The 26,671-nt window shown below is 38.0% G+C and overlaps 1 protein-coding gene across 17 annotated transcripts in view; it reads left to right on the forward strand.

The window, feature by feature from the left end:
* DLGAP2 (DLG associated protein 2) overlaps positions 1-26,671 on the forward strand; it is a 458,740-nt gene that overhangs the window by 133,937 nt on the left and 298,132 nt on the right. For 5 of the 17 annotated variants that reach the window (XM_042016309.1, XM_042016310.1, XM_042016313.1 and 2 more), the window contains exon 2: positions 23,944-24,115. The exons of 7 other annotated variants lie outside the window; for them this stretch is intronic. In XM_042016309.1, coding sequence (XP_041872243.1) covers positions 23,944-24,115 — 172 coding nt within the window. Of the gene's footprint in view, positions 1-1,550; positions 1,979-23,943; positions 24,116-26,671 lie in introns of those variants that run through there. 5 more of the 17 variants (XM_042016321.1, XM_042016324.1, XM_042016319.1 and 2 more) reach the window with 2 other exon arrangements.

Below are 26,671 nucleotides of genomic sequence, written 5' to 3' on the forward strand. Positions count from 1 at the left end.
CTGCTTTGACAGCATAATTTGTCTCGTAGCTATGGATGCTGTGTTCAGATTTTGCTTTCAACCTATCTAGACCTGAAGTGAGACATTTTGGTAGCAATCAATTCTGAAAGAGTTGCTATTATTATTAAAATTTGCACTGCCTTGCCTTTGAGACCCTATCTGTGTGTAATACAGAAATTTAGTAGAGGGTGGTCCCTGGTCCAAAGAAATGATAAAATAAAGACAAAGTATTAAAAGGGAATGTACAGTAGAGGAGCAGGATTTTGAGAAGTAGACTCTATTTTGCTGGAACTACATCAGTAGAAATGTATATAAAGTCCTCTCGGGATTTTTGCTTTTAGCTTTAAAGTTTTCCACCCTGAAACCCCAGCTTGACTGGTGTTCTGGTGAGCGTTCTCCAAACATTAATGCAGATGGATCCTAATGTTATGCATTTCTTCCAGTGTATTAAGACATTGTTTAGATGCAGCTCAGTCTGTTCAAAGCAGGAGTAAGTAAACCAAGATTTGTGGAGATCCTATTGAAAAATGCCCTCAGGTAATTTTTTTTTAATCAGGGGACCTTCGTCTGAAGTTTTTATCAACTTCTGCCAGGAAAAATATTAAATACAAGTTCTTAAGCAATTTGCTTTGGCCTCTAGGCACAACTGAGTCCCTTGGGGAAAGGGTGGGTAGGCAAGTGAACAGTGTATCACCTTTAACTCTCCTCACATCTCTGTGTGTTAAAGCAGGCAGATGGAAACTAATTTCAGCTATCTGTGAGTATCGTAACATTTCCCAAATATGTATATTTAATGGAATTATTTTTCTTAAGAAAACACTGATGTAAGAAATTAAATCCATGTAGCTAGTGCATGAAGCAAGCCTGTCTAGCAGCCTGGATTTCAGTGTAAGGGTAATTTGATACAGTGTTCATATTCCAAGCTCCTGTGACAAGCAGCTGCTAATTCTAAAACATATTCACTAAGAGTGGGCTAATTTGTGTATCACTGAAGCACTGGTCCTTTTTGCTGTCAATGCATATTTTACATTTGCAAGGAAAGAGGATATTCAGTCTTTTATTGTTTGTTAAAAATAAACTGACAGCTACACTTCTTAACAGAGAGTGATTTCGTTCATATCTACCAGTATCCTTGAGATTGCCGAAGGCATTTGAAAAGGTGCCACTGCTCTGTCATTATGTTTTATCTGCCTTTACTACCTCTCTAGGTTTTTTTTTCCCCCCAGTTTTAGGTGTAGGGTTTTTGTTTGGTTTTTTTTAATGAGCTCCACTAGACAGGTTTAATGCTTCTCTTCATTTACAGTCTTTTAGGTGATTATGCAGGATTCATGGTATCACATCAGAAGAAGCTACTGTAGATTGATGGGACCCCATCAACCACCCTGCCCACTCAATATTATAAAAATTTGTGTCGTCAGTAGTCATGACGTTTTGTAGGAAGTTGCCCATTTATGGATACTAGAGCAAATGATATCATCACAATAGGTGGCTCCTGTCTAAATAGGATCATTTGTGAAATGAGATTACAGGCATTTATCTGGGAAACAGGAGACAGAGGCACCTCCTTTATGTAATTGATATCCTGGGGAATTATTGTGTACAATAATCAAGAAAAATCTTCATTTCTAATTCTATTATGTGGGAAAAGAACCTTTCTTTTTTCTGCCTGCATAAAACAAACCCCACTTCCACATGGAATAAGCTCCAGACCATGTTTTCTATTATGCTTGAATATATGGGACATGCATTGCAATCCTATGCTTGCCACACTGCTGCAGTATACTTGTTTTGCAGAGCTCTGTAGCAGGCTAGTCAAAGCTGTGACTAACCAGAACCTTGGATACATACTCTAATCTCTGGCCTTTATTTTTATAATGAATTTGATTTGTTCATTGATTGTATATTTTTTCTGATTTGTGAGAAGCTTCATGCTCTGTGTTTGGATGCTGACTGCAATACAGCAATAGTCTTTGATACGGTAAGTCAAAGATGACTCATTTCTTACTCTTGTGCCTTCAATTTATACTTTCTACAACACCATCTCATCAGGTAGAAAATTATGTGTTAATTAATGTTGTAGTAGTTAATTTTCAACAGATGCTAGTCCCTTCCCTCTCCCGAGCACTTTGCACCATGTTTTTTTTCCTACTCATGAAAGCAGTAGGTTTAAACTGTCTTTAAGTAAAATGCTTTTGCTGTGATATTTTTCATAATATTGCCATCATTTTATCTATTCTCTAATTTCAATAATAAAAAAGAAAATAGATCACATGCAGGGATTTGGAACTTAACATGTGATGCTAGAATACGATAAGTTCAGTTCAATATTAACCTTTATTTCAGTGAACACAATTGGAAAGGCAAGAATCTTTTCAGGGATTTATACTTCAGATAAAGTAGAAGGGTTTCAGTTTTTATTTGAGTATTAATACAGTCAGATACGTTCAGCTACAAGAGCCCTTATTTCATGTGAAAGCAGTGGAGAGAAAATGCCTTACAGAAAGACAGTTTTCTTTGTAATGCAGCGTGCAGAAGATTCAGTAGTACTCCTTATCAAGTGCACTACATGAGATAAGAGCAAAAACCCCCACAAATTTGCTGCACGGTGATGGGAGCCTTTACCTTATAAAAATGTTGCTAGCAAAAAATGCTATTCAACAGAAATATTCTTTAATGAGCTTTAAAAAAAGTGCCATGATCACACACACGGAATGCACCCTTTTGGATACCTAACATTAATTGTACAGTAAGGGTTAAGATTTGCTATAAGAATTTATTTTGAGAAACCTACCTTTAAGCAGAGGTCTGGAGGATCACTGGGTTACTGGGTCTTCTTCAGTAAAATTAATTCAATCCTGGTTTTAGAATTGGCAACTTTGCAGCAAGTGAATAGTGTTCAAATGCTTTGAAATGTTTCGATATGGGAAGTATTCTCTGTATGTATTTTTCTCCCTCTCATGTTCTAAACTTTTCAACAGTAGGGATTTGCGGTGTTCTTTTTTCCACGAGTATTAGCCCTTCTAGTTTTGGATATGCCTATCCAAAAAACCAATAAATTTCTATTTGCCAGTATAAATTTCTGATGTGCAGGTAAAACAGCTTGCTCTTTAAAAGTTTATGCAGGAACAAAGCCACAAAGGAAAAAAAAAAAAATAAGGTCTGTATAAAATAAGAACAAAGGTTCAGGCTGGCTGTCATCAATTCACAAGTTGTAATTTCTGTTGCTTTTTCACTGCTGTGGAGAAGTTTGAAGGTTTTAATCATCATGATTATTTTACAGGCATGCATTAATATCAGTTCTTGCATTTGATCATATTAGTTCATGGATCCATATCTGTCATGTTTCCCTGTCATTTGAGACAGATTACATCCTTTCTATTTAGCAACAAGTGACCAACATGATTGTGTAGTGCCCAGTACAGTACACTTTAAAAGGTATCTTCTGAAATATGAAAACAGTCAAACAATATTTTTGCTACGTATACAACATCTGTGTGTTTAGCAAAGTTGGTGACTATTGGCATCATTTTTTGAACAAAATATGTTATTTTAAAATACTAGCAGGCAGTTGAAGGTGCTTCAACACATGAGGAGATTAAACAGCAGTACTGTGCCTGGTATTATTGTTTGCTTTTCCAAGAAAAAACACAGAATAAAGGCTATTTTGCTCAAATAGTTACATAATGAGATTTACTTAATATGTTTCATGGAAGCTTTTTTACTGTAGAGGCTTTTAAAGTGATCTAGGAAAATGAAAACATTTTCATAGATTTCTTTTATGCATATTAAGCAAAAGCTAAAGAAAAGTGGCAGATACTGAGTAGAGGCCAAATTGAATGCTCTATATTTCAGACATACAACTGTTACGTAGCTTAGCTGATCAAATCTCAAAAATCAAGTGGTTTGTAGGGTGCATGTTTTGGGGAACAAAAAAAAAAAAAAATTGTGTAGTCACTGCTTTTACTAGCCCACCTGCTATTTTGAACTTTTATTTTAAAAAAAAAAAAATTGCATTAATAATTTTCTACCAGTTTTGCATCTATTATAATTTCCCACTAAAGGAAAGCAGATTTGGCAGCTGATTGTCATAAATAATAAAATAATTTAAAAATAATAGAAAAGATAATCAACATAGTTGGAGCAATAAGCACACTGAAGGGCACATAAATAAAAGCAAACCATCCATTATGTTTAACACAATATATACAGTTCTTAAAATAAAAAAAAATATACTGAAGGAGAAATGACTGTAGCACAGAGCATACAATGTTTCACTTGTGCTTTATCTAATAAGTTTTTAAATTATATATGGAGGAGTCATAGAACTCTGTAGCATAGATTACGTCATGTTAGTTATGCTCCATAAATTTTTCTTATTATTTCTGGTATTCTATTATTGCCAACATGTTAGAAATCTCAGCCATATTTTTCTGACAACTTTTTGATCTATATATGTGTGATTTTTCATCTTAGATATTTAATTTTTTGCTTTTGTCATTGCAATAAATTTATGTAGTTAGTAATTTGGTTCTGGTTTCAAGGAGAAAAGCTTGAACTTGTGCTGGAGTTCATCAAGGAAAATCACAAATAACTGGACTTCTGTACATTCAAGTTTCATGAGTGTAGTACAAATGAGGCCAGGTAGATGTCTCTGATGTGAACATAAACGGAGCTAAGTCTGAACACAAAGGAAAAACTATGGGATCCACATTGCTATCAAAAATAAAATCTTAATAAATTATTCTACAGTAGTAAGGGAAATTAGCTGGATTTTGCAGTCATTTAAATGAAAAAGTTCTGTTCACTGATAAGTGTTTACTACAGCACAGAGGTCCATAAGTGCCAGCTTCATTTTCTTTGAATACAACAGGCATTACATTTTTTCTTTTTATATATACTTTAAGAATTCTGCTCAAGAACAGTGAAAAGGGCTAAAGTACATACAAAACCACACATCCTTGACTGGAGACCCCATGGCTAAATTAAATTGAATTCCTTTTAGTTTCTCATTGCTTAATATAAAATATTCATACCTGCAACAATGAAAGGTTTGCATAGATTGGTGCAATACAAATTATATCTGTTGTAGAATTTAATTGTTTTTGACAGATACACTTGCAAAATTGATATTAAAGCCTGAAAATTGTACAGGACAATATGAATGCCAGCAAAGCATACAGAAGGCAGCAAAGTAGTTCTGTTCAGCAAGCTATTAATTCCTCTTAGCAGTACATTACCAAGGTACAGATAGGGTAACAAGTCTGTTACTGTCAGACAACCTGCACAGTAGAGCATTCAGTGATATACAGAGAAAACCACATAGTAATTAATAGATTTCTTTTGCTGAAGGAAAGCGAAACCGCATCTTAGTTGCCATTAACATCTTCACAGAAATGGCAGGCAAATAATAAATGCTACTGCAGCATTTGTGGTAGCAATAATTACTTGCAGTGTAAGAGTCAAAGATTTAAAGGTGACCATTGCCCATCAAATGCAAGAGAGAAAGAGATCCAAAGCAGAAAAATCAGTTAGGGATGATATGTTTCCATGATCTCTGAGAAAATGCATTCTTTGTCACTAGGTTCAAGTTTTAGCTGATCTGTACCGTAATCTGTTGTCTGTCCTCTCAGTTCTAAGCGCTCTATCTGACATTTGATACAAGAGCAACAACATCCTTTAAAATTTTCAGTTCATTTTCTAGGTGACCTGCCATCATCAAATCCTTGGTTTCTAGGGCTTGAACATGCTTCTGCTGAAGCTGATGGCAAAACACTTACTGGCTTAACTAGGATCATGATGAGGGCAACGCACCATTTAGTAATAGAGGCCAGAAAATACCAGGCTGCTTTTTGCTTGTCATATCCAGGTGCTATTCCTGCGGGCAGAAATCTCACAGCAGTTCATGAAGAGGAAGAGGACTTCCAGACCTTGTGTACTTTACCCACACAGAGAGGAGGGGCAGGGGCAGGCCAGGCATGTCAAGATAAAATATTCCAGCAGCACGGCACAGATGATAGCAGCATGGCTGGTGAGCGTGTGGCTTAGGCAGCCAGGTGCTGTGCTCCCCAGGCTGTGCTGCCACAGAGTAGCCTGCCTGCAGGTAGCACCATGTAGCACCTGCTGCCAGGACCCCACTGGGGTCCTGCACTTCAAATGCCAGGTTCTAAAAGGAAAGCAGGTGTTGGTGATCAGATGTTACTTCAGCACACAGTCACAGTCACACTCCCTCACTGTGGCTGCTCCTCTCTATGTGATGACAAGGAAACCCAAAGGGAGGTAGTTCATCTCCCACAGAAATTTTGTTGCGGGGTTGGAGAGGGAACTGAGTTCGGCATTGCTTTCAGGAGTGGGCCCAGTTCAGATGTTCTTGTTTTTAATGGAATCAGGCACCTAGGAGGTATTTATTCTTAGAAAGCTTGTCTTTGTGCTGGCTCTCCTAGAGAAAAGGCCTGGGTTAAACTCCCCCAAAACCTCACATCCCTCACCATTCATATCACCAGCATGGCTAGGAGAGGGCACAGAACTCAGGAGCTATTTTATACATTTCTGCAGAAATGAATTTTTAATCCCATTTTTTTCATGTATTTTTGTCCCTATAAATTTTATCAGTGGCTCTTTAAGTGGGGTATTGTCATCTGGACAATTATTCTTGCATCTGATTTATTTCCCTTCCCTCTGTCCAACTGCTGATAGAAGTAACAGGCAAGAACTAAAAGAAATTAAAACCATATTTTTTCTGTTCACCCTGTGTGTTTGACAGAATTTTGTATCTATTCAGCCTTATTGTTTCCTCAGTGCAATCATTTGGCTTCTTCCCATTTGTGCAGCCATAATAGAAGCTGAAAGGAGAAAACATCTTAAACCAAGAGGAATAATACTGTAGTGTCATAAAGAGTGGCAGGCTAAATAGCTGAATCGTATAGGGAATCTTGATTTTATTGATTATATGAAGTCAATGGAATCTTTCTCATAAATATGTAGTCTCCATACCTTTTCATAGACTTAGTTAAAGCTTAAATTATACCTTACACTAGATAATTAATTTGGGCTATTGCTCTGAACTGCCGTCTAAGCATTTATCTCTCCATATGTTAACCATACTGCCTCATATTGAAGTTGTGGTACCATTTCATTATTCCTTTAGCCGATTCATCTGAAGAGGTTCACATCCTGCCACAGACACTTGTTCCTTCCCACTCTATGCCCAAAGTATGCCTGTTTGTGATGACTTGGCTTTTTCTGTGGCCACACTCCAAACCATGGCTTTGACAAGACATTCTTTTTTCAAAAACGTGCAGAGACAAGCTGAACAGGCCTTTTCATAAATTATATTCTTTTATTTCTATGTGTGTGTAGTTCCATTTTATTTGCACGTTCCATTTCACAGTTCCATTTTAAAGCACACCAGATGTTAGCTAGGTTGATCTGGGAAAAAAATCTGGAACTAGGAGTAAGACTAACTTGCAGTAAGAACCTCTTAAATCAGATCTACATCCAAAGAAATATTAACAAGCTTGGTAAGTTTTCCTGAGCTAAATTTTGGGTCCATTCTAGATGAAAACATGTATGAACTTGAACTTTCTAACCTAGTACTTTCCTGGGACTGTGCATGGCAGCACAGCCTTTGGTGTTTGGCGTCCCTTGAAGCTAGCTGTGGAACTACTTTGATGGATCCCTTATGTCTCTGTTGTGCAGTGAGTGCCTGCTTCTTATCATTCCCATGCATCCCAGACAGAATTCCCTAGATTTCCTATCTAGACACTTACTGCTTTGAATTAAACCCCTTGTGTCTGATCTGAGCATGGGCTTTATGGATACATCTATGTTTCAGTAAACAAGAACAGGTATATATTTATAACAATGTAATCTTGGGATTCGCTTCTGATTTCTCTTGTTCTCCTAGGATCTCATGTTTCCTGTACCTATTCTCACCCAGGAATGCTGTAATGTGTGAGCAGGGGCAGGCATTTGTCCATATGCACACAGACATATACACACACACACACACAGACACGCACACGCTCTTTCAGAAGAGAGCCAGAAAGAGCAGTGTGTGCTCCCCGAGATGCTGCCAGATAGCACGGGCCACAAATGCCAGGGAGCACCCTAAAGACCTCCTCGTGCCTTTCCTCACTCAGCTCATTGTCCTGCTCCATGGCCACACACACAGTGCCCAAGCCTGGAGCTCTAGTGACAGACCTATTCTGGTCCAAATTCTGGTTCTAACACATTTAAATGTGGGTACACAATTCTCAGTTAAGCCTTGCATTTTAAATAAAAAAATCAGTGTAAGATGGATTTTTGACTAATAATGATTGTATAGGGATGGGATTCTGAAGTGAATAAAACTGTTGACTAGTAATTCCAAAACTTCCACTCTTAATTTATAGGTGAATAATTAACAGCATCTCCCAAATTCTCACACAGGGCTGCAATTTAGCTAGCTCATAAATACTTCAGTCTTCCCTGTTTCATGCAATGCCACTGCTTTGCAAGCCAGCCCCTGTGGGACCAATACATGTTTTTTCAGAAAAGCAGCAAACCAGTCATTTTGGCTTTTGGCCAGATGCATCACTTTGATTCAGATATTTTTATTTCACTTACGTGATTGTGCTATTAGCAGCGATTATGCAGGTATTTGGGAAAAAAAGAGCAGGATAAGTGTTTCAGGCACCTCAGTGAAGGGTGAAGATGTGACTATGCTTAAAACATTTTTGGTTGTTAATAGGTCATACAGTTTCCTTATAAGTCATTCCTCTGTATAATATGGATGGCAATAGTTTGCCAGGTAGCAGAAGGCTGTGTTCTTTGAGATAAAAGTGCAGAAGTTGCCCCTTTGTTATATTTGGAAAGCATTACTGGCATAAATTGATAGAAATTACATCTGATGGTGTTCGTACATATTTTTTTCTATGCTGAGGAAGGGGAGATCATCTTCACAGAAGGGCAGGCATTTCCATTGATTCTCTTCTGTCAATTTGCTGAGACTCTGAAGAAGTCCCGTGAAAATGACTGTATGCAGAAATCAGGGAAGGCACTTAGGGAACGTGGCCACTAATATGCTCACTTTCAAATCTTTTATTCAAGTGTATTTCGCATTTCTTTTTATTTAAAACATAAAATTACAGCAGTAGTCAAGTGTGGGCAGACTCAAAGACCTAATAAAGAATGCAGATCTGCATTAGCTTCCAAAAATTAAGGTTTTGAAACTGAAAATATATTGAAGACACTGCAACTGGTGGGATTTGGCTTAAGAAAATTGTAAGGAAGTTCTTGAAAGTGCAACTCTTTAACACGTTCTACACTTAATTTCATTTTAGTTTTGAAGCATTGAGAAAGCCAGCTAGCCTGAAAGGTGCTGCATGTGCCCTACTACATTTGCATCAGAAGAAAAGAGGAGAAATTCTATGCACAGGTAGCACACAGGCCTGGAAATTAACTCAAATACCTAAAACTGTATTTCAAAAGACTATTGTTTTAAAGCTAATTTAATGGCACAGTTTCTATTTTACTGATTTCAGTTCCAAATTCTATTAACAGTTAGATATGAGGCGATCAGCTGCTATGTTTTTTTCCTTTAGCAGTGCCAATTTTCTGAATACAATATGAATCTTTTTCTCCCTACCCCCTAAGGGTGAAGTAATAGAATTTTTTGCTTTTTAGAGTATTCACTCATGTTTAATGGTCGTTACAAGTCAGTTTAACTGTCTGTGTTCAAACGGGTTACTCTGAAATCAAAAGAGGCCACATTTGAATTTCCAGGTAGTGTGCCATTAAGAATCCAATTAGGGGTAGTCAGTTGGTTATGAAAAGATGAGATTTTTGTGGAATTGCAGGCTGGAGGACTGCACAGTTTCTGGTCACGTGTGTATGGCACCTGCGCCCCTGCTCCATGGGAATTCAGACAGAGCTGATGTGGTTGAAATTTTTTCAGAGACATTGAAATCTGTGAACAGATCAAGACCATATTAGATATTGAATAATAGAGATTCCTCCAAATAAAAGAATTTAAATTAATGTTTTTATCCTTAAATTTAAGTGGTCTTATTCACACAGCTGTGATGTGTCATGAACAGAAAAGTAAGAATTGAGAGCAGGATTCTGAGCTACAGTTTCCAGCACAGAAGGGGACACTGTGATTACTGTGCTTGCAGCTGTTCCCTTTAAATGAAGGACAGTTTTACAAAGAAGTTGTATATGATAAGAGAGGAATAAAATAAAAATGTGCCCAAGTAAAGGAAAGTAGGGATCTACCAAAACTTCCCTAATCCTGCAAAATCAATAGACTCAAACAGCCAACTGAGTATTGTACGGGTTGGTTTCAAAATTAAGTTTGTGTGATTTTCATTTTTTTTTAGCAAAAGTATATAGGTCCTCTTAGTCAAATCAATGGGATACTTACTAGTAGACAAAACTGGATGTAAAATTACCCAGATGTCCACCTAGAAGACATAAACATGCTTCCTTCTGCTCAACCCATTGCCAGTTAATACTAAAGCCTTGGCTCCTACTGACTTGTGAAAAATATCTATTAAAAATTCTATTCATGAGGTTATGGGGTAAACTAGGATGCCAAGAGAACCTATTAGCTTTTTTTCAAAAGTTCAAAACCAGGCTACACACAACATTAATGAGAATGCTCAATGAAAGTTTTAAAATACATGCTCCAAAATTGAATTGGTTCCTCACATATTTTATGCATCAAAAGAGACCTGGACAAATCAGAATTATAGCAATCTTGCATCAGCTGGAGACTATTTCTGAGGACTTTTTTATAGCTTTATTTTCTCTCTGTTAAAACAAGAATAAACCAAAAAGTGGTCTTTCACTGGTAATGGCAACATTAAATGAAGAGCCTAGTATGTGAAAAGAATAAAAGATATCAGACAGGTTTATTGTGGTAGTAAAATATAAACAGCATAAGCTTTTGAGGAAGGAAAGAAAAGTAAGCTCCTTGCCCAAGAACTTAGTGTGAATCTGAACTGAGTGTTGAAAGATCCTTATTTTCATTCATGTAGATTAATAAGAATATGTTTATATATCATCTTCTCATAAAATACGAGATCTAGTCTGTTGAAGAAGTTAGTGATTTAGCATTTGTACGAAGCAGATTATCTTTTGAACTGCTAAGGCACTAGTTTAAATTATTCCAAGTTTACATCTCTGTAACTAAACCTTAGTCTGGAAAGTTGATTTGATTTCCCTAAGTTAACTTGGACTAGACTGCTTATTCACATAAAATGGCCTGTTTTCCACATACTCTGCTCATGGAGCTCTTCCACTTGCTACTGATGTATTGCAGAGGTTAAACGTGCCTCTTCCAATACTGAAATAAGCTGTCTAGGCAAAGTGTTGGAATCCATTTCTCTATGTGGTATCAAAATTTTTCTAGATAACCTCAACCAGATGAAGGCTTTCCCTGTTTTCAGCCTGCAGAAAGAAAAAGGAGCAGCACTGAACTATTTAATAATTTTTTTGAATACTGTTGTTATAAAAAACTGCTAAACATTCATCTGTTGACCTCTAATGTTAGCCGTAAATACAAGCCTTTAGAACTGTGATTTATTTCTGTATTGACTTAAAGCAGAGCTTTTTATGTCATTAACAAAATATCTGATGTGATGATTTAATTTCCGGAAGAGTGTGTATTTCTGATTCCAGTCCCTGTGCTGGTTTGACCTTGGTCAGCTGCCAGACCCCTACCCAGCCACTCTCTCATTCCCTTGCTTCAGCAGGATGGGGTAGGAAATAAGGTGAAACGGTTTATGGAATGAGATAAAAACAGGGAGGTCACTTACCAATTGCCATCATGGGAAAAACAGACTCAGCCTGAGGAAATTAAGTTAATTTATTGCCTATTTAAAATAGGTTTGAGAAACAAAGAAAATGAAAACAACTCCTTTCCCCTGCCCTCTCCTTTTTCCCAGGCTCAACTTTACTCCTTTATACCTGACTCCTTGGCCCCTGCCACTCCAGGCAATGGGGAATAGGGTTTGGAGCCCATCTATAAAAGCTGCTCTCTGCCGCTCCTCAACGCACATCTTCCCTGATGTGTCCTTCCGTGGGCTGCAACCCTTCATGACCAACTTGTCTGTGCGTGGGGTCTTCACAGGCTGCAGTGTGGCTGCCCCACCATGGTCCTCTCCACGGGGTTCTGGGGAATTTGTGCTTTGCTGCCTGGAGCACCTCTTCCTCTCTGCTCTCACCTTCATGCCCACAGTGTTGGTTTGGGGTTTTTTAAGGTTTATCTTACCAATTTTCTCCTCACCACCTTCTGTGCAGCATTTTTGTCCTTCCCTACACACACTGTCCCTGAGGTGCGCCCTGTGGTGGGTGGTTGGATCCGGCTGGAACCGGCTGTGTCCGGCTGGGGGAGCCTGGCCTCCCCTCACAGAGCCGGGGCCAGGGCAGTCACACCTTGTCCAGTGCTTTTTTCCTTAGAATGTTTGAAACAGAAAGTTCATAATTTATCTCATTATGTATGGAGCAGCAGTTTACAAAGCTGTCTCAGTTTTGGAGACAAAACTTCAGGAGGAAATACTCCAAAATGAGTGTCCCCTCTGAAGGGAAAAGGGCCTCCCCTTTTCCTCCACCAATAAGACAAGTGGGTCACAGCAAGTGAAAGTGGGAAAAAACCCCAAACTTCTTATTAACACAGAAACAAAACAGGGTAGAACAGGGAAAAAAACCCTCAAAATACAACAAATTCCTGGAGAGGGAACAGACACCTGGGCTTGGGCCAGCCGGGGCCACCCCGCGGGCCTGCCACAGCCACCCCCGCAGGCTCCCTAGACCGGCAAGGAGGGAAGGGAGGCAGTGAGGCAGGGGGAGGGAAAGGAAAAAGAACAAGAAAAAAACCAACACAACCTTTTTCAAACTAGCCAGAATAAAAAATCAGAGCAGCGCTCCTGGCGCACTCCCTCGTGAGCCCTGCTGAGCCCTCCGAGCCCCGAGCCGTTGGGCTCAGCCGTTAAACTGCCCCGCACTCGGTCCCATGGCTCCAAAGTGGCTTCATAACATTGCCCCAGGACAAAAGCCCCGGGTCATATGGATGGGGTGCAGGTATGATGTGTAGGGGAACCACAAGAAAATTAAATCATGTAAGTGTTTGGACGGTGGCATCCTGCCTTTTCTCATGAGAGGGATGGAGTATAGGGCAGACCTGCCTAAACAATGACATCTTGATCTGAAATTTCAAAGTTGTGCCAAATTTCTTCTGTTTAAAACCTAATCTATTTTATTCTGTGTCTTTTAGAGACTGTATGACACTTATTTTTAAAAGTGTCAATGAAAATTGCCAGGGGAAGAAACTCAGTTTCTTGTGAAGTATTCAAAAATATCTATATTTTGATAAATTTCATAGTGTTTCAGTTAATGTAAATGCTTTTTAAAGTATTGCTGTAGAGAAAAGTCATCAAGTTTGATAGTGTGGATCACCTATTTCAAAAACATTTAAATGTGGGGAAAAATATATTTGTAGAAGCAATAAGATGCATGCCTTCTTTTTGTCCATCTTTGATATAGTCCAGCCCATGAGAGGCTGTACAGCACCCAGCACAGCAGAAATCAGAGCAAATGGGCAGCAGAGCAGGTTGTGTATCCCTGTGCCCTCATCTCAGCCCACCAAGAGGGAATCTTCCCTTAGTGCTAAGTGAGAGGACAAGGCCCTATTGCTCATAGAGAGCACCTTTCAGGATGAAGAGAAATGCCTCACTGGGAGACAGCTGGTGCAACTGGTTGAATGGCACTGCATGGCATCTTGTCCTCCAGGAGCTCCCCTTGGAAGGGAGCACCAGGCATCACGGGTCCTTTGCAAGTGGAGGTTTCACCATATCCTTGAATGTGGATTGCTCCTTTACACATTGGTGTAGATTGCATTCCTTTCACGTTACTTTGACTTCAACTTGATAGCAATGCCAAATTCCTTTCTGTACAGTGCATATACAGAGAACATATTGGCTCACATCTTCAAAGAGGTCCCACAGCAATGGTAGAACTATGCAGTTGTGTGTTCTTCAGATGTCTTCTGGCAGTAACACCAGACTGAGTCCACAAAGTTTATGTGTAGCTTCAGGTAGCCTCATAGGTATGTGAGAATGAACAGTGATGATGATTTTTATGGAACTAAGCCCAAAGTAAATATGCAAGAAAATTGTATAATATCAAAAGGAAGTTTGACACCAATAAAAAATGCAATTCTGTTTTCTTGGGACTATCTTGATGACAATACTGTAGACAATACATGCAAGTGATATGTATAGTCTGTGCAGTTTGTAATACACTTAAATTATCTGCATAGGCACACAGGACACAGTATGGAGGGCTCATCCTTTTTAGCAGGCATACGTATATGCCTTCTAAAGAAGCCATCACCATGCTATTCACAGTGATTCCTTATGCTGTGGCACTGAAATGCAAGGTGAAAATGTAAAATATTGTGCCTATTTTCAGTAAATGCCTTTTCTTTGTAGGTATCTTGATTTATCTATATAAGGCTCTTTTGATTATTGCTACTCTCTAGGTAAGCAACATTGAAATTCTTCTAAGAAATCTTGGATTTTGCTGCAGATCTGTTCTGCAGTTTCAGTGGGACTGACCACTTTTTTTAGTGCAACTTTTTAGTAGTTTTTTAAAAATATCCCTTTTTCATCAAGCATAGCTCCAATATTTACTAGTACGAAGAGATAGCAATGAGGAATACAGGTGAAGGAGGTCTGCACTATGGTGCAGTGATGGCAAGAGATCAAGATGTTGGAGAGCTGTGGTGCACGCTAAAGGAGCCTCTGCCTTAAGCAATTCTGCCTGTGGAATACAAATATGGTTTAGAACCAAACTCTTATTGATTGATTGACTGATTGATCTTATTCATTAGCTCTGGCTTCAGGCTCAGTCAAAAGCCTCAAAGTACCATGGATTGCCTTTTATGTATTTGACTTAATAATACCCATTTAGCCATAATACTGCAAATGAAGGAGGAAGATGTTAAGAAAAGTAACTCCTGAAGGTAGACTAATAGCTTGTATTCAGACAATTAAACTTACAAGGAGATGCATATGGTGTAGACTTACTCTTGCCAAAGTTTCACAAGCAGGCATTTCCAGATTTTGGACAAAAATGTTGCATCATGCTGTGTCAATCTGTCTGTGCCTAAGGCTGATTGTCTCTTGGATGCATGGTTATTCTTTAATATCAGGAGCTTTACTCAGGCAGAATTACTGTGCAACATATTGTGCATCGCTGTGCCTTGCTCAAAGTGCTTAGGGATAAATGCAACTCTGGCAGGAAAATTAATATGTTCCTTTTCTGCTTTATTTTATTTTAATTATCGAAAGCAGTAAAGTTGTTCAAAGGAACTTGCATTACATATATGTCATGTTCAAAGCCACAAACAAACTCATTTAAATATGCTCACAATCAATATTGTATATGCCAAAGTGTAAAATAACTAGGGGAAGGATATTGCACTAGGTTGAATCCTGGATGGATTCAAGAAATATATTGTAAAACTTCTATATTTACAAAATACCCTCTCCTTCTAAGTAAGATGTGTTGCCTGTGAATTTTGGGAAAGTGAGTGAACTTGCAATGATTATCTAAATTCACTGTGTCCTTGATGTTATCCATTGAAGAAAATATATGCACATATATGTTTATATGTATACATACATATAGAAGTAATGTGAACCTGTTGCACACTACAGCAACCTGCCTCAGTCACCCGAGCACATCTCTGAAGTGAGGAAAGATCATTATCCTCATTTTGAGAATTAAGCAGGGGCTCTGTCATTTCCTGCATGTCCCCGAAGAGGTCTTTGGCAAAGTATGAAATTAAACACATTACTCACCAGTCTTGCACTACAGCCATAACCACTGACCTGAATGATGGACACACTGCAGTAGTCTTCAGTCTTTCATAACAGTTATTCATGATTTTTTCTCCACATCTGATGTGACAAAAATTCTGCGTGACAAAATTCTGTGACAGCCAGCATGGCCAATGTGTTTTCTCTACAATTGTCCTAAAACTTCATCTATCCTGTGCTGACTCAGACAGCCTTGGCTACCCAGATAACTTGAATCTCTGGAAAATTTGGGTCTGTGTGCATCTGTGGGGACAGAAGATCTGGCAGAGATCTTTGATCTCACTGTTCCTGGAACTGCAATTAGAAACATTCATCTGTGACCCCACTGCAATATGTCTAACATACTGCTGGGACTAAACAACTTGTAAGAGTCATTACTGCAAACTCAGTATGTATTACTAATGTCAAAATTGTGCTGAAGTTTCCTCACTGCATGATGCAGGTGTGTGCTTTAGACCTAATACCACCTATAAACAATAACAGAATAAAGCATTTAGTCAGTGTTTGCATAGCCTCCTATAAAGTATTATAATATGTAAAAATAAGTGTCAAGCATTCTTGACATATAATAGAGACTTTATTGTGTGAGCTATAGCTAATTTTTTCCTGAGATATGTCAACGCCATTCCATCTAATTTAATCTGGAATTGCAGTAATACATGATCATGGTGTATACATCAGCACCTGTGTATCAGGTGTTGTGGTGCACTCTTCCTTTCTGAGTGTTGTTTCTCAATGTCCCTTCAGTCTGACTTTTATTAATAAGTAGCACAATAGTGAAAAACGTTAGTCATCTCCCTTTCTTGTTGCCTTCTTCGGGAAATGGATAGGGGATACAGGAAAGGGGAAAAGAGACTTCAAACTACTGTATCCTTTCCTCATTTTATGTCAGTGTCTGTAAGGATTGAGGAGGCACAAAGTTGTGATTGCAGTGAAGGACGTGAAGCTAGACTACTCAAGATTACACAACTCTTTTGTCTTTTCCTTATAGATGCAACATAGAGGAGTTTAAGAAATTCCCTAAAGGAGCAACCTACTATTACATCCTTCAGAAAAACATTCTTTTGTTGGTATCTCTTATTCCTAGAGTAGATTTTACTTGTGTGAGGAATGGCCTTAAGATCACCTAAGACTGATGATGTGGACAAGAACAGCGCATATAAGCAAAGGTATAGGATGGTATTAATGTTTATCGAAAGTCCAGAAGTCAATTACAGGTCCATTACAGTCCTCAGAAGACCAAAAACAATTCTATCTTTTTAATTCTTATCCTCATTAGAAAAACGGTAGAAGTGTTGCCTATTTTTCATCATCTTCTGTATTTCTTTTAAAATAATTTCTTTTTCCATGTGTACCCATCAATTTTAACTTTTTGTGTGCAAGCAGCACTTTGCATTTCTGAAAGATAAGTGCAAGTTCACTGCTTTCAGCTCTGGTGCACAGATTGGAGAACCTGCAGTGTAAATGAGTACATATCAGTTCACACTTCTCTGAGTTTCCAGCTTTTCACATATGTTAAAAGGCACAACTGGACATAAACGTGTCATAATCACTCATAGTGCCATTCTTCTATTTTTGTCAATTTTGACAATTGGCTGGAAGATGCCATGATTCGTTAATTGAAGGATTGTCTCTGATCTTAGATGCATCTTGATGGAAGTCTGTAGAGAGCTAGAGAATGGGTCTGCATCCTCTGGCAGAGCTCTAATACCTGGATATTTATTATGAAGATCATACCTGATAAAAATATGCATAATAGTCTTCAGTGAGTCCTCTGAAAATTTTACTAACGTGGGTGCTCTGTACAGAACTTGGTTACATGTGATATGCACACTAAAAAGCCCCAAAATAACTCTTTTCACTTTAACTTAAACCTTCTCTTTCCTTCCCACTCATTGATACATCTTTAAAGAACCCTTAAGTCTTGTTTGCAGCTGGGAAGTCTCATAGTTTTCATCCATTTCCTTAATCCTCATCTTCCTTGAAGTGGTTAGTTGTTGCGGAAGGGTTGGACCACCACCATGATATCATGGCACATGATGTCAACAGGAAAAGGCCTGGTTATTCTTGAAGGATCTTTTCTCTTTTGATGCACTATCTAAATACAGCCGTAAGAGAGGCTTCTAAAACTGCAGGGACCTCCAGCCAAAAGTTAATGGCAGTTCTGAACTTCAGTGCCCTTGTGTAGCACAAGTACCTCATCTGTACCCCAGGCTATGGAGGCAGCATGACAGGATTTCTGCTCTTTTGAGGAAATGGAGCAGAAACTACTTGATTAGGAAATGGATAATTTCCACAGCACTTTTGTTTCAGTAGAAAAGGAGATAAGAAGTACCTTCAGTACTGGGGAGCTCCATGGATAAGAAATATCTATCTTTAGGAAAGGAGCTAAGGGAGCTTGGGGTCTGTTCTCATGTAGGAAATCTGTCCCTTAGGATTCAGTAGCCAGTTCAGGGCATAAAATCAGGGAACAGTAGCCCAACCTACGAAGATACAAGCTGGCATAGGTCTCTTGGTCACATAGAAAAAAATCTCTGCCTATTGCTTTAGGTTTAGCATATGGAGATGAGTCTTTTTTAATCCATCCTGTGTGTGGGTTCAATTTCTTAAAAATAGTTGCTGCAGCTGCACACTTTGAGTCTCTCTTCATCTGAAGTAGGAGGGATACTGAGCAGGTTTACAGCATAGTGTCTTGAAGCAATGTCTCCCCAGTGCCTTTAATTCTCCTGGGGACACCTTTTGCATGGACCAAAAAGGGGTTCTGCCTATGAGCCAATATTCATATGAATGCATAAACACTGTCTAAAGCAAGTGTGAAAATGGTACCAAGAATTAACAGCACATTGAATAGAGCTTTCAATTATTCATTGAGAGCCTACTTTTATTCGTCTTTGGCATTATACTTAGAAGTGTAACGATGTGTTTTCTACAGATTTTATGGATTAGAAAATCATAGGATTAACCACTCCATAAATTAATCCTGATATATGTTAAGTAACTCATCTAAAAATGGATGCTTCCCATATAGGAAATGAATAATTAATTTTGTTTTCCTGGTTAAAAAAAAAATCCCTCAGGTGCTTTTCTGTTTTCTGCTGAAGCTGAAATTTTTTAGTCCTCTGACAATGTCTTACACCCTCCAATATGTCTTGTTTCTATGGAGACACCAATGAACTGCAGCTTGCATTCTTCTGCATATCACAATACCAGGTTGCTTCAGAATTTTCCCAGGGTTTCACTCTCTTCTCTTTTAATTAGAAGTTAATCAATAGGTTCAGTACTCTTGTCTCATGCACTCACATATACATGCACAGGCACATATGATCCCTGTGACTGTGAGCCAGCCTGTAAACACAATGTATGCTTTTGAAGTTCTAATTTAGAGAACAGCATATTTTATATTGAGGCTTATAAGACCACAATACTGAGCTGTATTGGATGGCAGTGTGGGAAGATAGATATCTTGCATGCAGTAGATGAGATGGAAGGATTTTATGATAGCTCATGCTTTTTAAAGATAGGAAGGATGTGTTGAGCTCTGGAATGGGCATAAAATATGTTGTTTGGTTCTTTGAATTCTATTAATATTATCTGATATTAATGAATTCTATTATCTTATATTTTTGTTTGGCCCCCCTCGTAATTTTTATGTGAAATTTCACCCCTTATTCCTCCCGCCCTGAATGATCAGTTATTGCAGGCTGGTTCTGTAGATGTGATTGTCTGAGCCATATTGTTCCTCCCCTGTGAACACAAGGATTCCTCTTCAGGGCAGCAGGAAGTATACAGTTGTGTGGGAGAACACGTGCTAGCAAACAGCCAAAGAAAGAAGCTATGTAAATTATTTTGTTTATTAATTAAAAATTTCCTATGAAGTAAACAGTATTTTTAATTATCAAGAACCAGTGAGACTGAAATGATGCCAGAAGTTGTATGCTGCTGTTAGTGAGCCCTTTGAAGTCAATAATAAGCTTATTTTTTGTTCAAGGTAGTCTGAATTATTTTCCCCTGGTTTAATTGAACAGGCAAAATAGAACCAGGCTGGTGCTGCTGCCCTGAGATTTTTTTTTCATTATTAGCTCATGTTATGCTGAAATAAATTTCCAGTAACAATTCAAAATAGCATTTGCAGAGGCCTCATAACAGATAAATGTTTATGTAAACCACCTGGTGATGGCAACAGATTACATCTGATGCTCAGTTTGTGTGCTAAGATGTATCCTGAGCAACTTTTTTCTCATTTTTCCTTTGTGCTACTCAGCAGACTGTATCCTCCTTCTGTCTCATATGTTCATTGTGGTCTCCTCTAGATAAAGAGTATTTTTTTCTTCCACTTTTGTAACTATTTACAGACTTCTGAAGTTAATAGGAGTCCTTAATTCTACTCAAGCAACTAGTAATCCAGTGAAAAATAAAGGGTTTTGATGACACACTTCCGTCTAATTTTTCTTGCCAATATGTTTGTATTTATGCTAATACATGCATATATACAGATATATGTATGTTTGCCTTTCATCACCATTTTTGTTATCAAACTGAAAAGATAAAAATACAATTAAGCCTTTTATAGGCATGATTTCAGAAAGAATGCTTTGTTTGAAGTCCGTGAACCTTTATTGCACTCTCAATTTATTTCAACTATTCAGTATTTTTGTTAACAGACAGAAAGTAAGGTTTAACCTCTGAAAGGGCCAAAGCATTACTGCTTTCTCAAGGATAATAATTGTAGCTATGCAAGCTAGCACATAACGGTTAAATATATCCTTGCTTTTGACAGAAGCTAGTGGAGTTGGAACAGGGATGAACATAGCTTATTAAATATAGCTCTTATGAAGACTGCTCTATAATTACTGTGACTTTTCTTTGTATCATTATGATCATAGGCTGATGAAAACAATGAATCGTGTGCTTTCAAAAGGCCAAGAACTATTCAGCCAAGTAAAAAAATTGTACCTAGAGTAGCAGCCCTGTTAGTTTTCTTTAAGTAGTCTATGTAAATAATACACTATAAAGGTTAAGTAACTTTCACCAAAGCTCCTTCTTCCACTGATAAGAGTTAAAAACTTAGAGGAGAATGCTCTATGGAGGGTCAAAAATGCTTCATTCCATGAAATCACATACATATCCTTTAAAAATAATTTGATAACTTTTTTAATTGAGACTGGTTTTTTTCTATAAAAAGATATGCTGAAATTTTTGAATGCCCACAAGTGTTTTCTGAGATGAAAACCTCAGAATGAAATTACCTATATACTCAAAATATGATGAGTACAAAATGCCCAATTGTCCTTTTCTATCAGCTCTGTCACTTCTCAGGTTCAAAATAGTTCTGGGGACCTGAATTCAAATATTTTCCATCTTTCTAAGCCATTAGAGATTTCCAGCTTTTTGGCCCCAAAAGGAGAACAAGGGTATTTTCTTTTGGTCTAGATTATATCCATTTTTGCCAGGTTCATGTTGATACGACTGGGTGGCAGCAGACCCTGATGTAATTGCTGTATGTCAGGAGCAGTGAACTTGGGCTTTTCAACAAAAACCTTGGTCAGTGCCAGAATCCACTGTCTTCAAGAGTGCCCTTGCTTCTGAAGCTTTCCCCCATGTGTACTTACTGATAACCAATTTTTTAGAGGCCAGAACCTTGAGACTAAAAATTCAGCAGCTTGTGTCTTTAGTAATGAAGATTAATAATTCCATTTTTTTATTTTTAGATTTCATGAGTCAATTGAAGTTCATCAAAACCGAGCAGTATTTATTCCAGACTTTCTATACAAAGAAAATGTGATTCAGTAATTTCAAAGACAAAGTTAGGGGTGAAGAATTATTGGTATTTTCTGTCGTGCGTGCAGAGCTGGAAGGCAGATAGGGCCACCATGTCTGAGATCAGGGATGGGTACACTGCCTTTTCAAGGAACCCCTTGACAACTCCTTCTTCGAACCAAGCCAGCTTTGTATTAAAGGCACAAGGTTCGTTGCCTTGGCTACGTGTACTGGAAGACTTATCTGAAGGCTCACATTCCTGATGGTTGTTATTTACCTTCTCATTTCTAGCCTAATTTATTCTCAGTTAGTGTGTTTGCAGGTCACCAGTAACTGCAGGTAAAATGGGTCTTTTCCTCCTGTGTTTATGTTTTTTGATGTTTAACAGCAACCTCTCATGCTTCCCTTAGTTATGATGGAAATGTATTTGGAATTGTTTGTGTCTGTGGTTCATATATATTCTCACTATGTGTGTCTGTTTAAGTAAATAATATTATCTTCTATTTAATATTATTTGTTTGTTATCACATATCCTTCTGCACAGCCTTAAAGGAACCTAATTGTTTTATCAATTGCATGGAGTTAATTCAAGGATCTCAAATCTCTAAGGGTAAACTATGGTATGAAATAGTCAGTATGAAGAGGTAAATAGAAAGGAGAGCTGTAGGAAGTAGTCCAAAACCCATTCTGAAGCAAATCCGAACTTTCCAGTAGGTTTGGTTTAGACAAGAGCAAGTACATAAGCAGATTTTCTATGCCAAGGTTTCACAAATGGCTTTCTGATAATGCCACAATTAAACATCAGTCAATTGAAAAAAGAATAACTTAGTGAAACCAATTAGAAGGAATGATTTTTACGAATGGGGTTTTAGACCTTGCTGCAGAAACCTTGGCTGATGACACATTCCAGTTGTCCGATGTGCTGCTATAATGATTGGTTTCTGTTTCAGCCTTATTTAACAGTTTCATTAATAGTATTAAAGAAAGCAAGTGAACAGCATGTTAATGAAGTCAGCAGATGATGTAAACAGCAGGAAACAGAAAATAAACGATACTTAGAGATGCAAAAAATGAGCAAGAGGAGTTATCAATGTATCATATTCTGATTGAGAAAAATGAGAAGCTAATGCATCTGCAACAAACTAGTTCAGAACTGATTTTATATGCCTAATACATGTTAACTAAATACACAGAAATATACACATTCAATTACTCTAAAACATTTTATTTACTGGTTGAAAAGGGTCCAGTTTGTAGTCAGTATAATATCTAAAAGGGAAATACTGTCTTTGAAAGAATATGCAGATAGATTGTGTAAAAAAGTAGAGATGTAATTGCTGATTTTTACACAAATAAGTGGATTGTAGGAGCAATTTGCTACTGTTCAAGCAGCAGTAATGTAAAAGGAAAGACTGAAAGGTAACGAATTAACAGAAAAGGAATGGAGAGGAAGACTACTCTTATCCACATATCTGAAATGTGTAAGCCTTTAGAGAAGATATGACTTATTTAGCATTACCACAAATTTTATATCATATCAGAAAAATGTTATTTATTAGATGAAAACAACCTCTAGCCATACTAAATCAAGGTTAAAAAAATGTATACATACAGGCTGTAAGCACAATCTAGTGCCAGTTAATGGAAACCTAAAACAGGCTGTAGGCTTCTACTCACTTGCATATAGAAATGCCAAGTCTCTCCAACACCCCTCAGTGTGAATGAATATTGCAGAGTTCCTAAAGGTTATATCTAACCTATACTTTTTTCCTCCCTTCCCCAACAATATCCAAATTATAGGAGAGGAGACTTCCCAAGTGCTCCATTCAGCAAGCCCAATCCCACACAAGCGCTAAAATATTTCCCCTTCCCTGGTGTGGTGACATGCACACTGCAGGCAGACTGACAACTACCTCCTCCAGTTGGAACATATAATCATCAATACCCTTCTGAGCTCATTTAAAATGTGCCTAACTTAAGCCTCAGCTCATACATTGTCAAATCCCACTTGGTGAGTCTTGTTCCTGTTCCAGCTGGAGATGGGCCCACGCTGGAATTTGGGAATCTAGTTTTCACGTTCCAAAATTGAACAAAGAGACTCGGACTCATTTCTAGTTTCCTAAACTGCAGTCATGTCTGTAAGTAAAATGCTGAAACATTAGTTGTCTGGGAAAAATAAATGAGTGATGATTTCAAGAGATATGCTGTGGCTACTCACTGCAGTAGCTTCCAGCTTTTTGGTGCTGTTCCCAGAAATGCTTCAACCATGGTGAGGAGCTCAATTCTCTAATTAAAAAAAAAAATTGTATCAAATATTTTTCAGCTTTACACTCTCAAATTAAAGCTTAAAAACCTCCAAGGAAGGAAAGGAGGCCAGATTGGAGGGGGAGGAGGTGAGAGGAAGGAAACGGGTGGAGAAAACCACTATATTCCCAAGATGCAAGGAAAGTTGAAAAGTAGAAGAAAAAATATATTAAATCAGTGTAAACTAAGAGGTAAGTTTAAGGCATTTTTTTACATTGAATGTATGTTTTGTTGGGGTATTTTTATCAGTAAAATTCTGTGTACTTTACAAGCATTTGAAATACATTTAAGTGAGGTAATTGCTTTTTTTTTTCAATTTCTACTGCTATAAACTTGATCTATATTTTTATTAAGCCAATCAAAGGATGTGTTGTGCTGGGATTTTGCTACTCTTCTGCTGTTGCTGGGTAAAACTGTCTATTACCTCACCAATGACCTATATGAAGTGAAACAACATCCCATGGCAGCAGACAGGTTGTTTTGTTGTAGTGCTCAGCGGCAAAAGTTAATTGTTTATGGAGATTTAATGGGCACTGTGCTCCTACTTACCTACCTTGCTGCAATTCAGTAGTGTGTTAGTGTAGCTTAGGAAAAGAGCTCCTGAAGTAATAGATTTTGGTATAGTTAGGAAGATAGTTGACCTGTGTTCTTGAGGTCAGAGCAGAGTCTTACATTGTTTATTAGTGTTATTGCTACTTGGCATTGCCTATGCAGGGGTTGTATAAGTTAAGTTTTGATCAGAGACCACATGCCAGCTGCTGAATAGTAAAGCTTGCTGCATTTAAAAGTTCATTTATTACTGGGTTGTTTGTTCCTATACTGCCAAGAGCCTGCCAGAGATGCAACAGAATAAAAATATTGGTGATTAATATGACTGTGCTTGTATTGCAGCATCAAAGACTTTGCACAGTTAAGGTTAGGAAGGAAGGAAGCGAAAATCTGGAAAAAGTAGAGGCAGGTGTAAGGAGATTCTGCATAGCTCTACCAGCTGGACAGGGTGTGGAGGCAGAGATGTTCCTGTAGCCCTCAGCACTTACTGCATACATAGACCAGGTTACATGCAGCATTTTTATTTGTGAAGGTTTGGAACAGTGTAGGGCAAGTGCATGACAGCTGCTGAAATGGGAGAGACCAAAGTTCTCAGTAGGTGATGGTGAAAAGCAATACAGAAGATGGGGTTTGTGGGGAATGCTGCTGCGTTCCTGTCTGATCCATATCCAGCTTCTGTTGTGTCTGGTCCTCTCAGGCTGGAGGTCATACTGTGCTTAAAAGCTTCTGGTGTCTCAATTGTTCATGATTTTATCCAGTCTTGTTTTTTAACATGTTTACATTATTGATTTCAATAACGTTATGGAAATAGGTTCTATAAATTAATTACATTGTCTTTGTTTTAAGCCTTGTGTTTGAAGATTTTATGGATTGCCTCAAGTGTTTTGACTGTGAAAAGTCAATGCTTATCATTGCCACTTTAAGCTGTCTACTTATTAACTGAAAAGTTGTGGTCTGCTTATATTCCTCACTTCTCCATATGTCTGGCCATCCTTGTTCCTCTCTGTACACTTTCTAGCTATGTTATACATCTTCAGTGATTCAGGTGAAATGTTAGTGATTTGCTGCCTTCTGAAGACATGTATGTCTAATGACTATCTCTCTTAATTGTGCTCACCATTTAGCCTTCCTTAACTTTTCTAAATATTTTTTTTCAGAGTTGAACTGAATGCTTAAATATTTCTACAGATAGTAGTTACATAAATATATGCATGGCAGCTATGCACTTCAAGATGAATATATTATGGATGAAGAGCTTGAATGACACAGTATTTGTACTATTTTTATTCAGACACATCCTGAGAATTTAGCATCAAATGGCCTAATTCTGCTCAGACTCTAAAGCCAGTGAATTTAACCAGAAGCTCCTACCAGACTTCATAGGATCAGACTCTGCTTTGCCTATTAGAGAACAGAGCTTGACACCACTTTCAGAATTGTTCTGCATTGTGCATGAAGCTAGATATTAAGAAGGTCAGTCTTTTGTAGGAAAGGAAACTTGGGAAAGAAGAAACCCCAGTTGTTTAGTGGATGTGATGGTCAGATTGAGGCAAACAAGAATATGGAGATGGCTGAGCAACAAGAGTTGTGAGGGGTAGGCCAGGAGAGCTGTCTGGCAGCTGAAGAGCAAGGGGAATGAAAACACAGCCCAGCAGGCAGGCAGCCAGCAGCTGCAGTTGCAGTACCCCCAAAAGTGGCAGGGGTGCTTTTACATTAGTAAGATACTCTGATATCAGAATTTCTTCAAACATCCAAAAGGCCTTGGATAGCTCTGAAGGTGAATGGGAATTTGGCATCCCAAGTCACCTGTGCAATTTTCAGCCTTGAGGTGTCTCAACAGAAAGAAAGGGCAAGATAGAAATTATGCTTTAGAACAAACTGGATGGCTGATGACTCTAGCAGTCTTTATTTTGTTCTGTATAGATTAATGGAAACTATTTTCCTCAGACATTTGGAAATCATGATCTATATTTTAAACAAATTCTTAAATAAATAATTAATATGGCTATTTAATCACAACTCTATCACCAGACCAAATTATCCAACCAAGGAATTAATCATGATTATATTCTTCCCAGTACCTGGCTTGTGTTCTTGTTCTTTCTCTTCTATGGATGCTTTGAACAGTAAGGGAACCCTTTAAAGCTGATACAGTTTAGTTTAGTATGAGACTAGAAGGAAAATAAATGTTTAGAGTA

Source organism: Corvus kubaryi, unplaced genomic scaffold, assembly GCF_017639235.1.
Source record: "Corvus kubaryi isolate FWS band 111438036 unplaced genomic scaffold, C.kubaryi_AGA036_p1.0 split3-73, whole genome shotgun sequence".
Taxonomy (NCBI): Eukaryota; Metazoa; Chordata; class Aves; order Passeriformes; family Corvidae; genus Corvus; species Corvus kubaryi.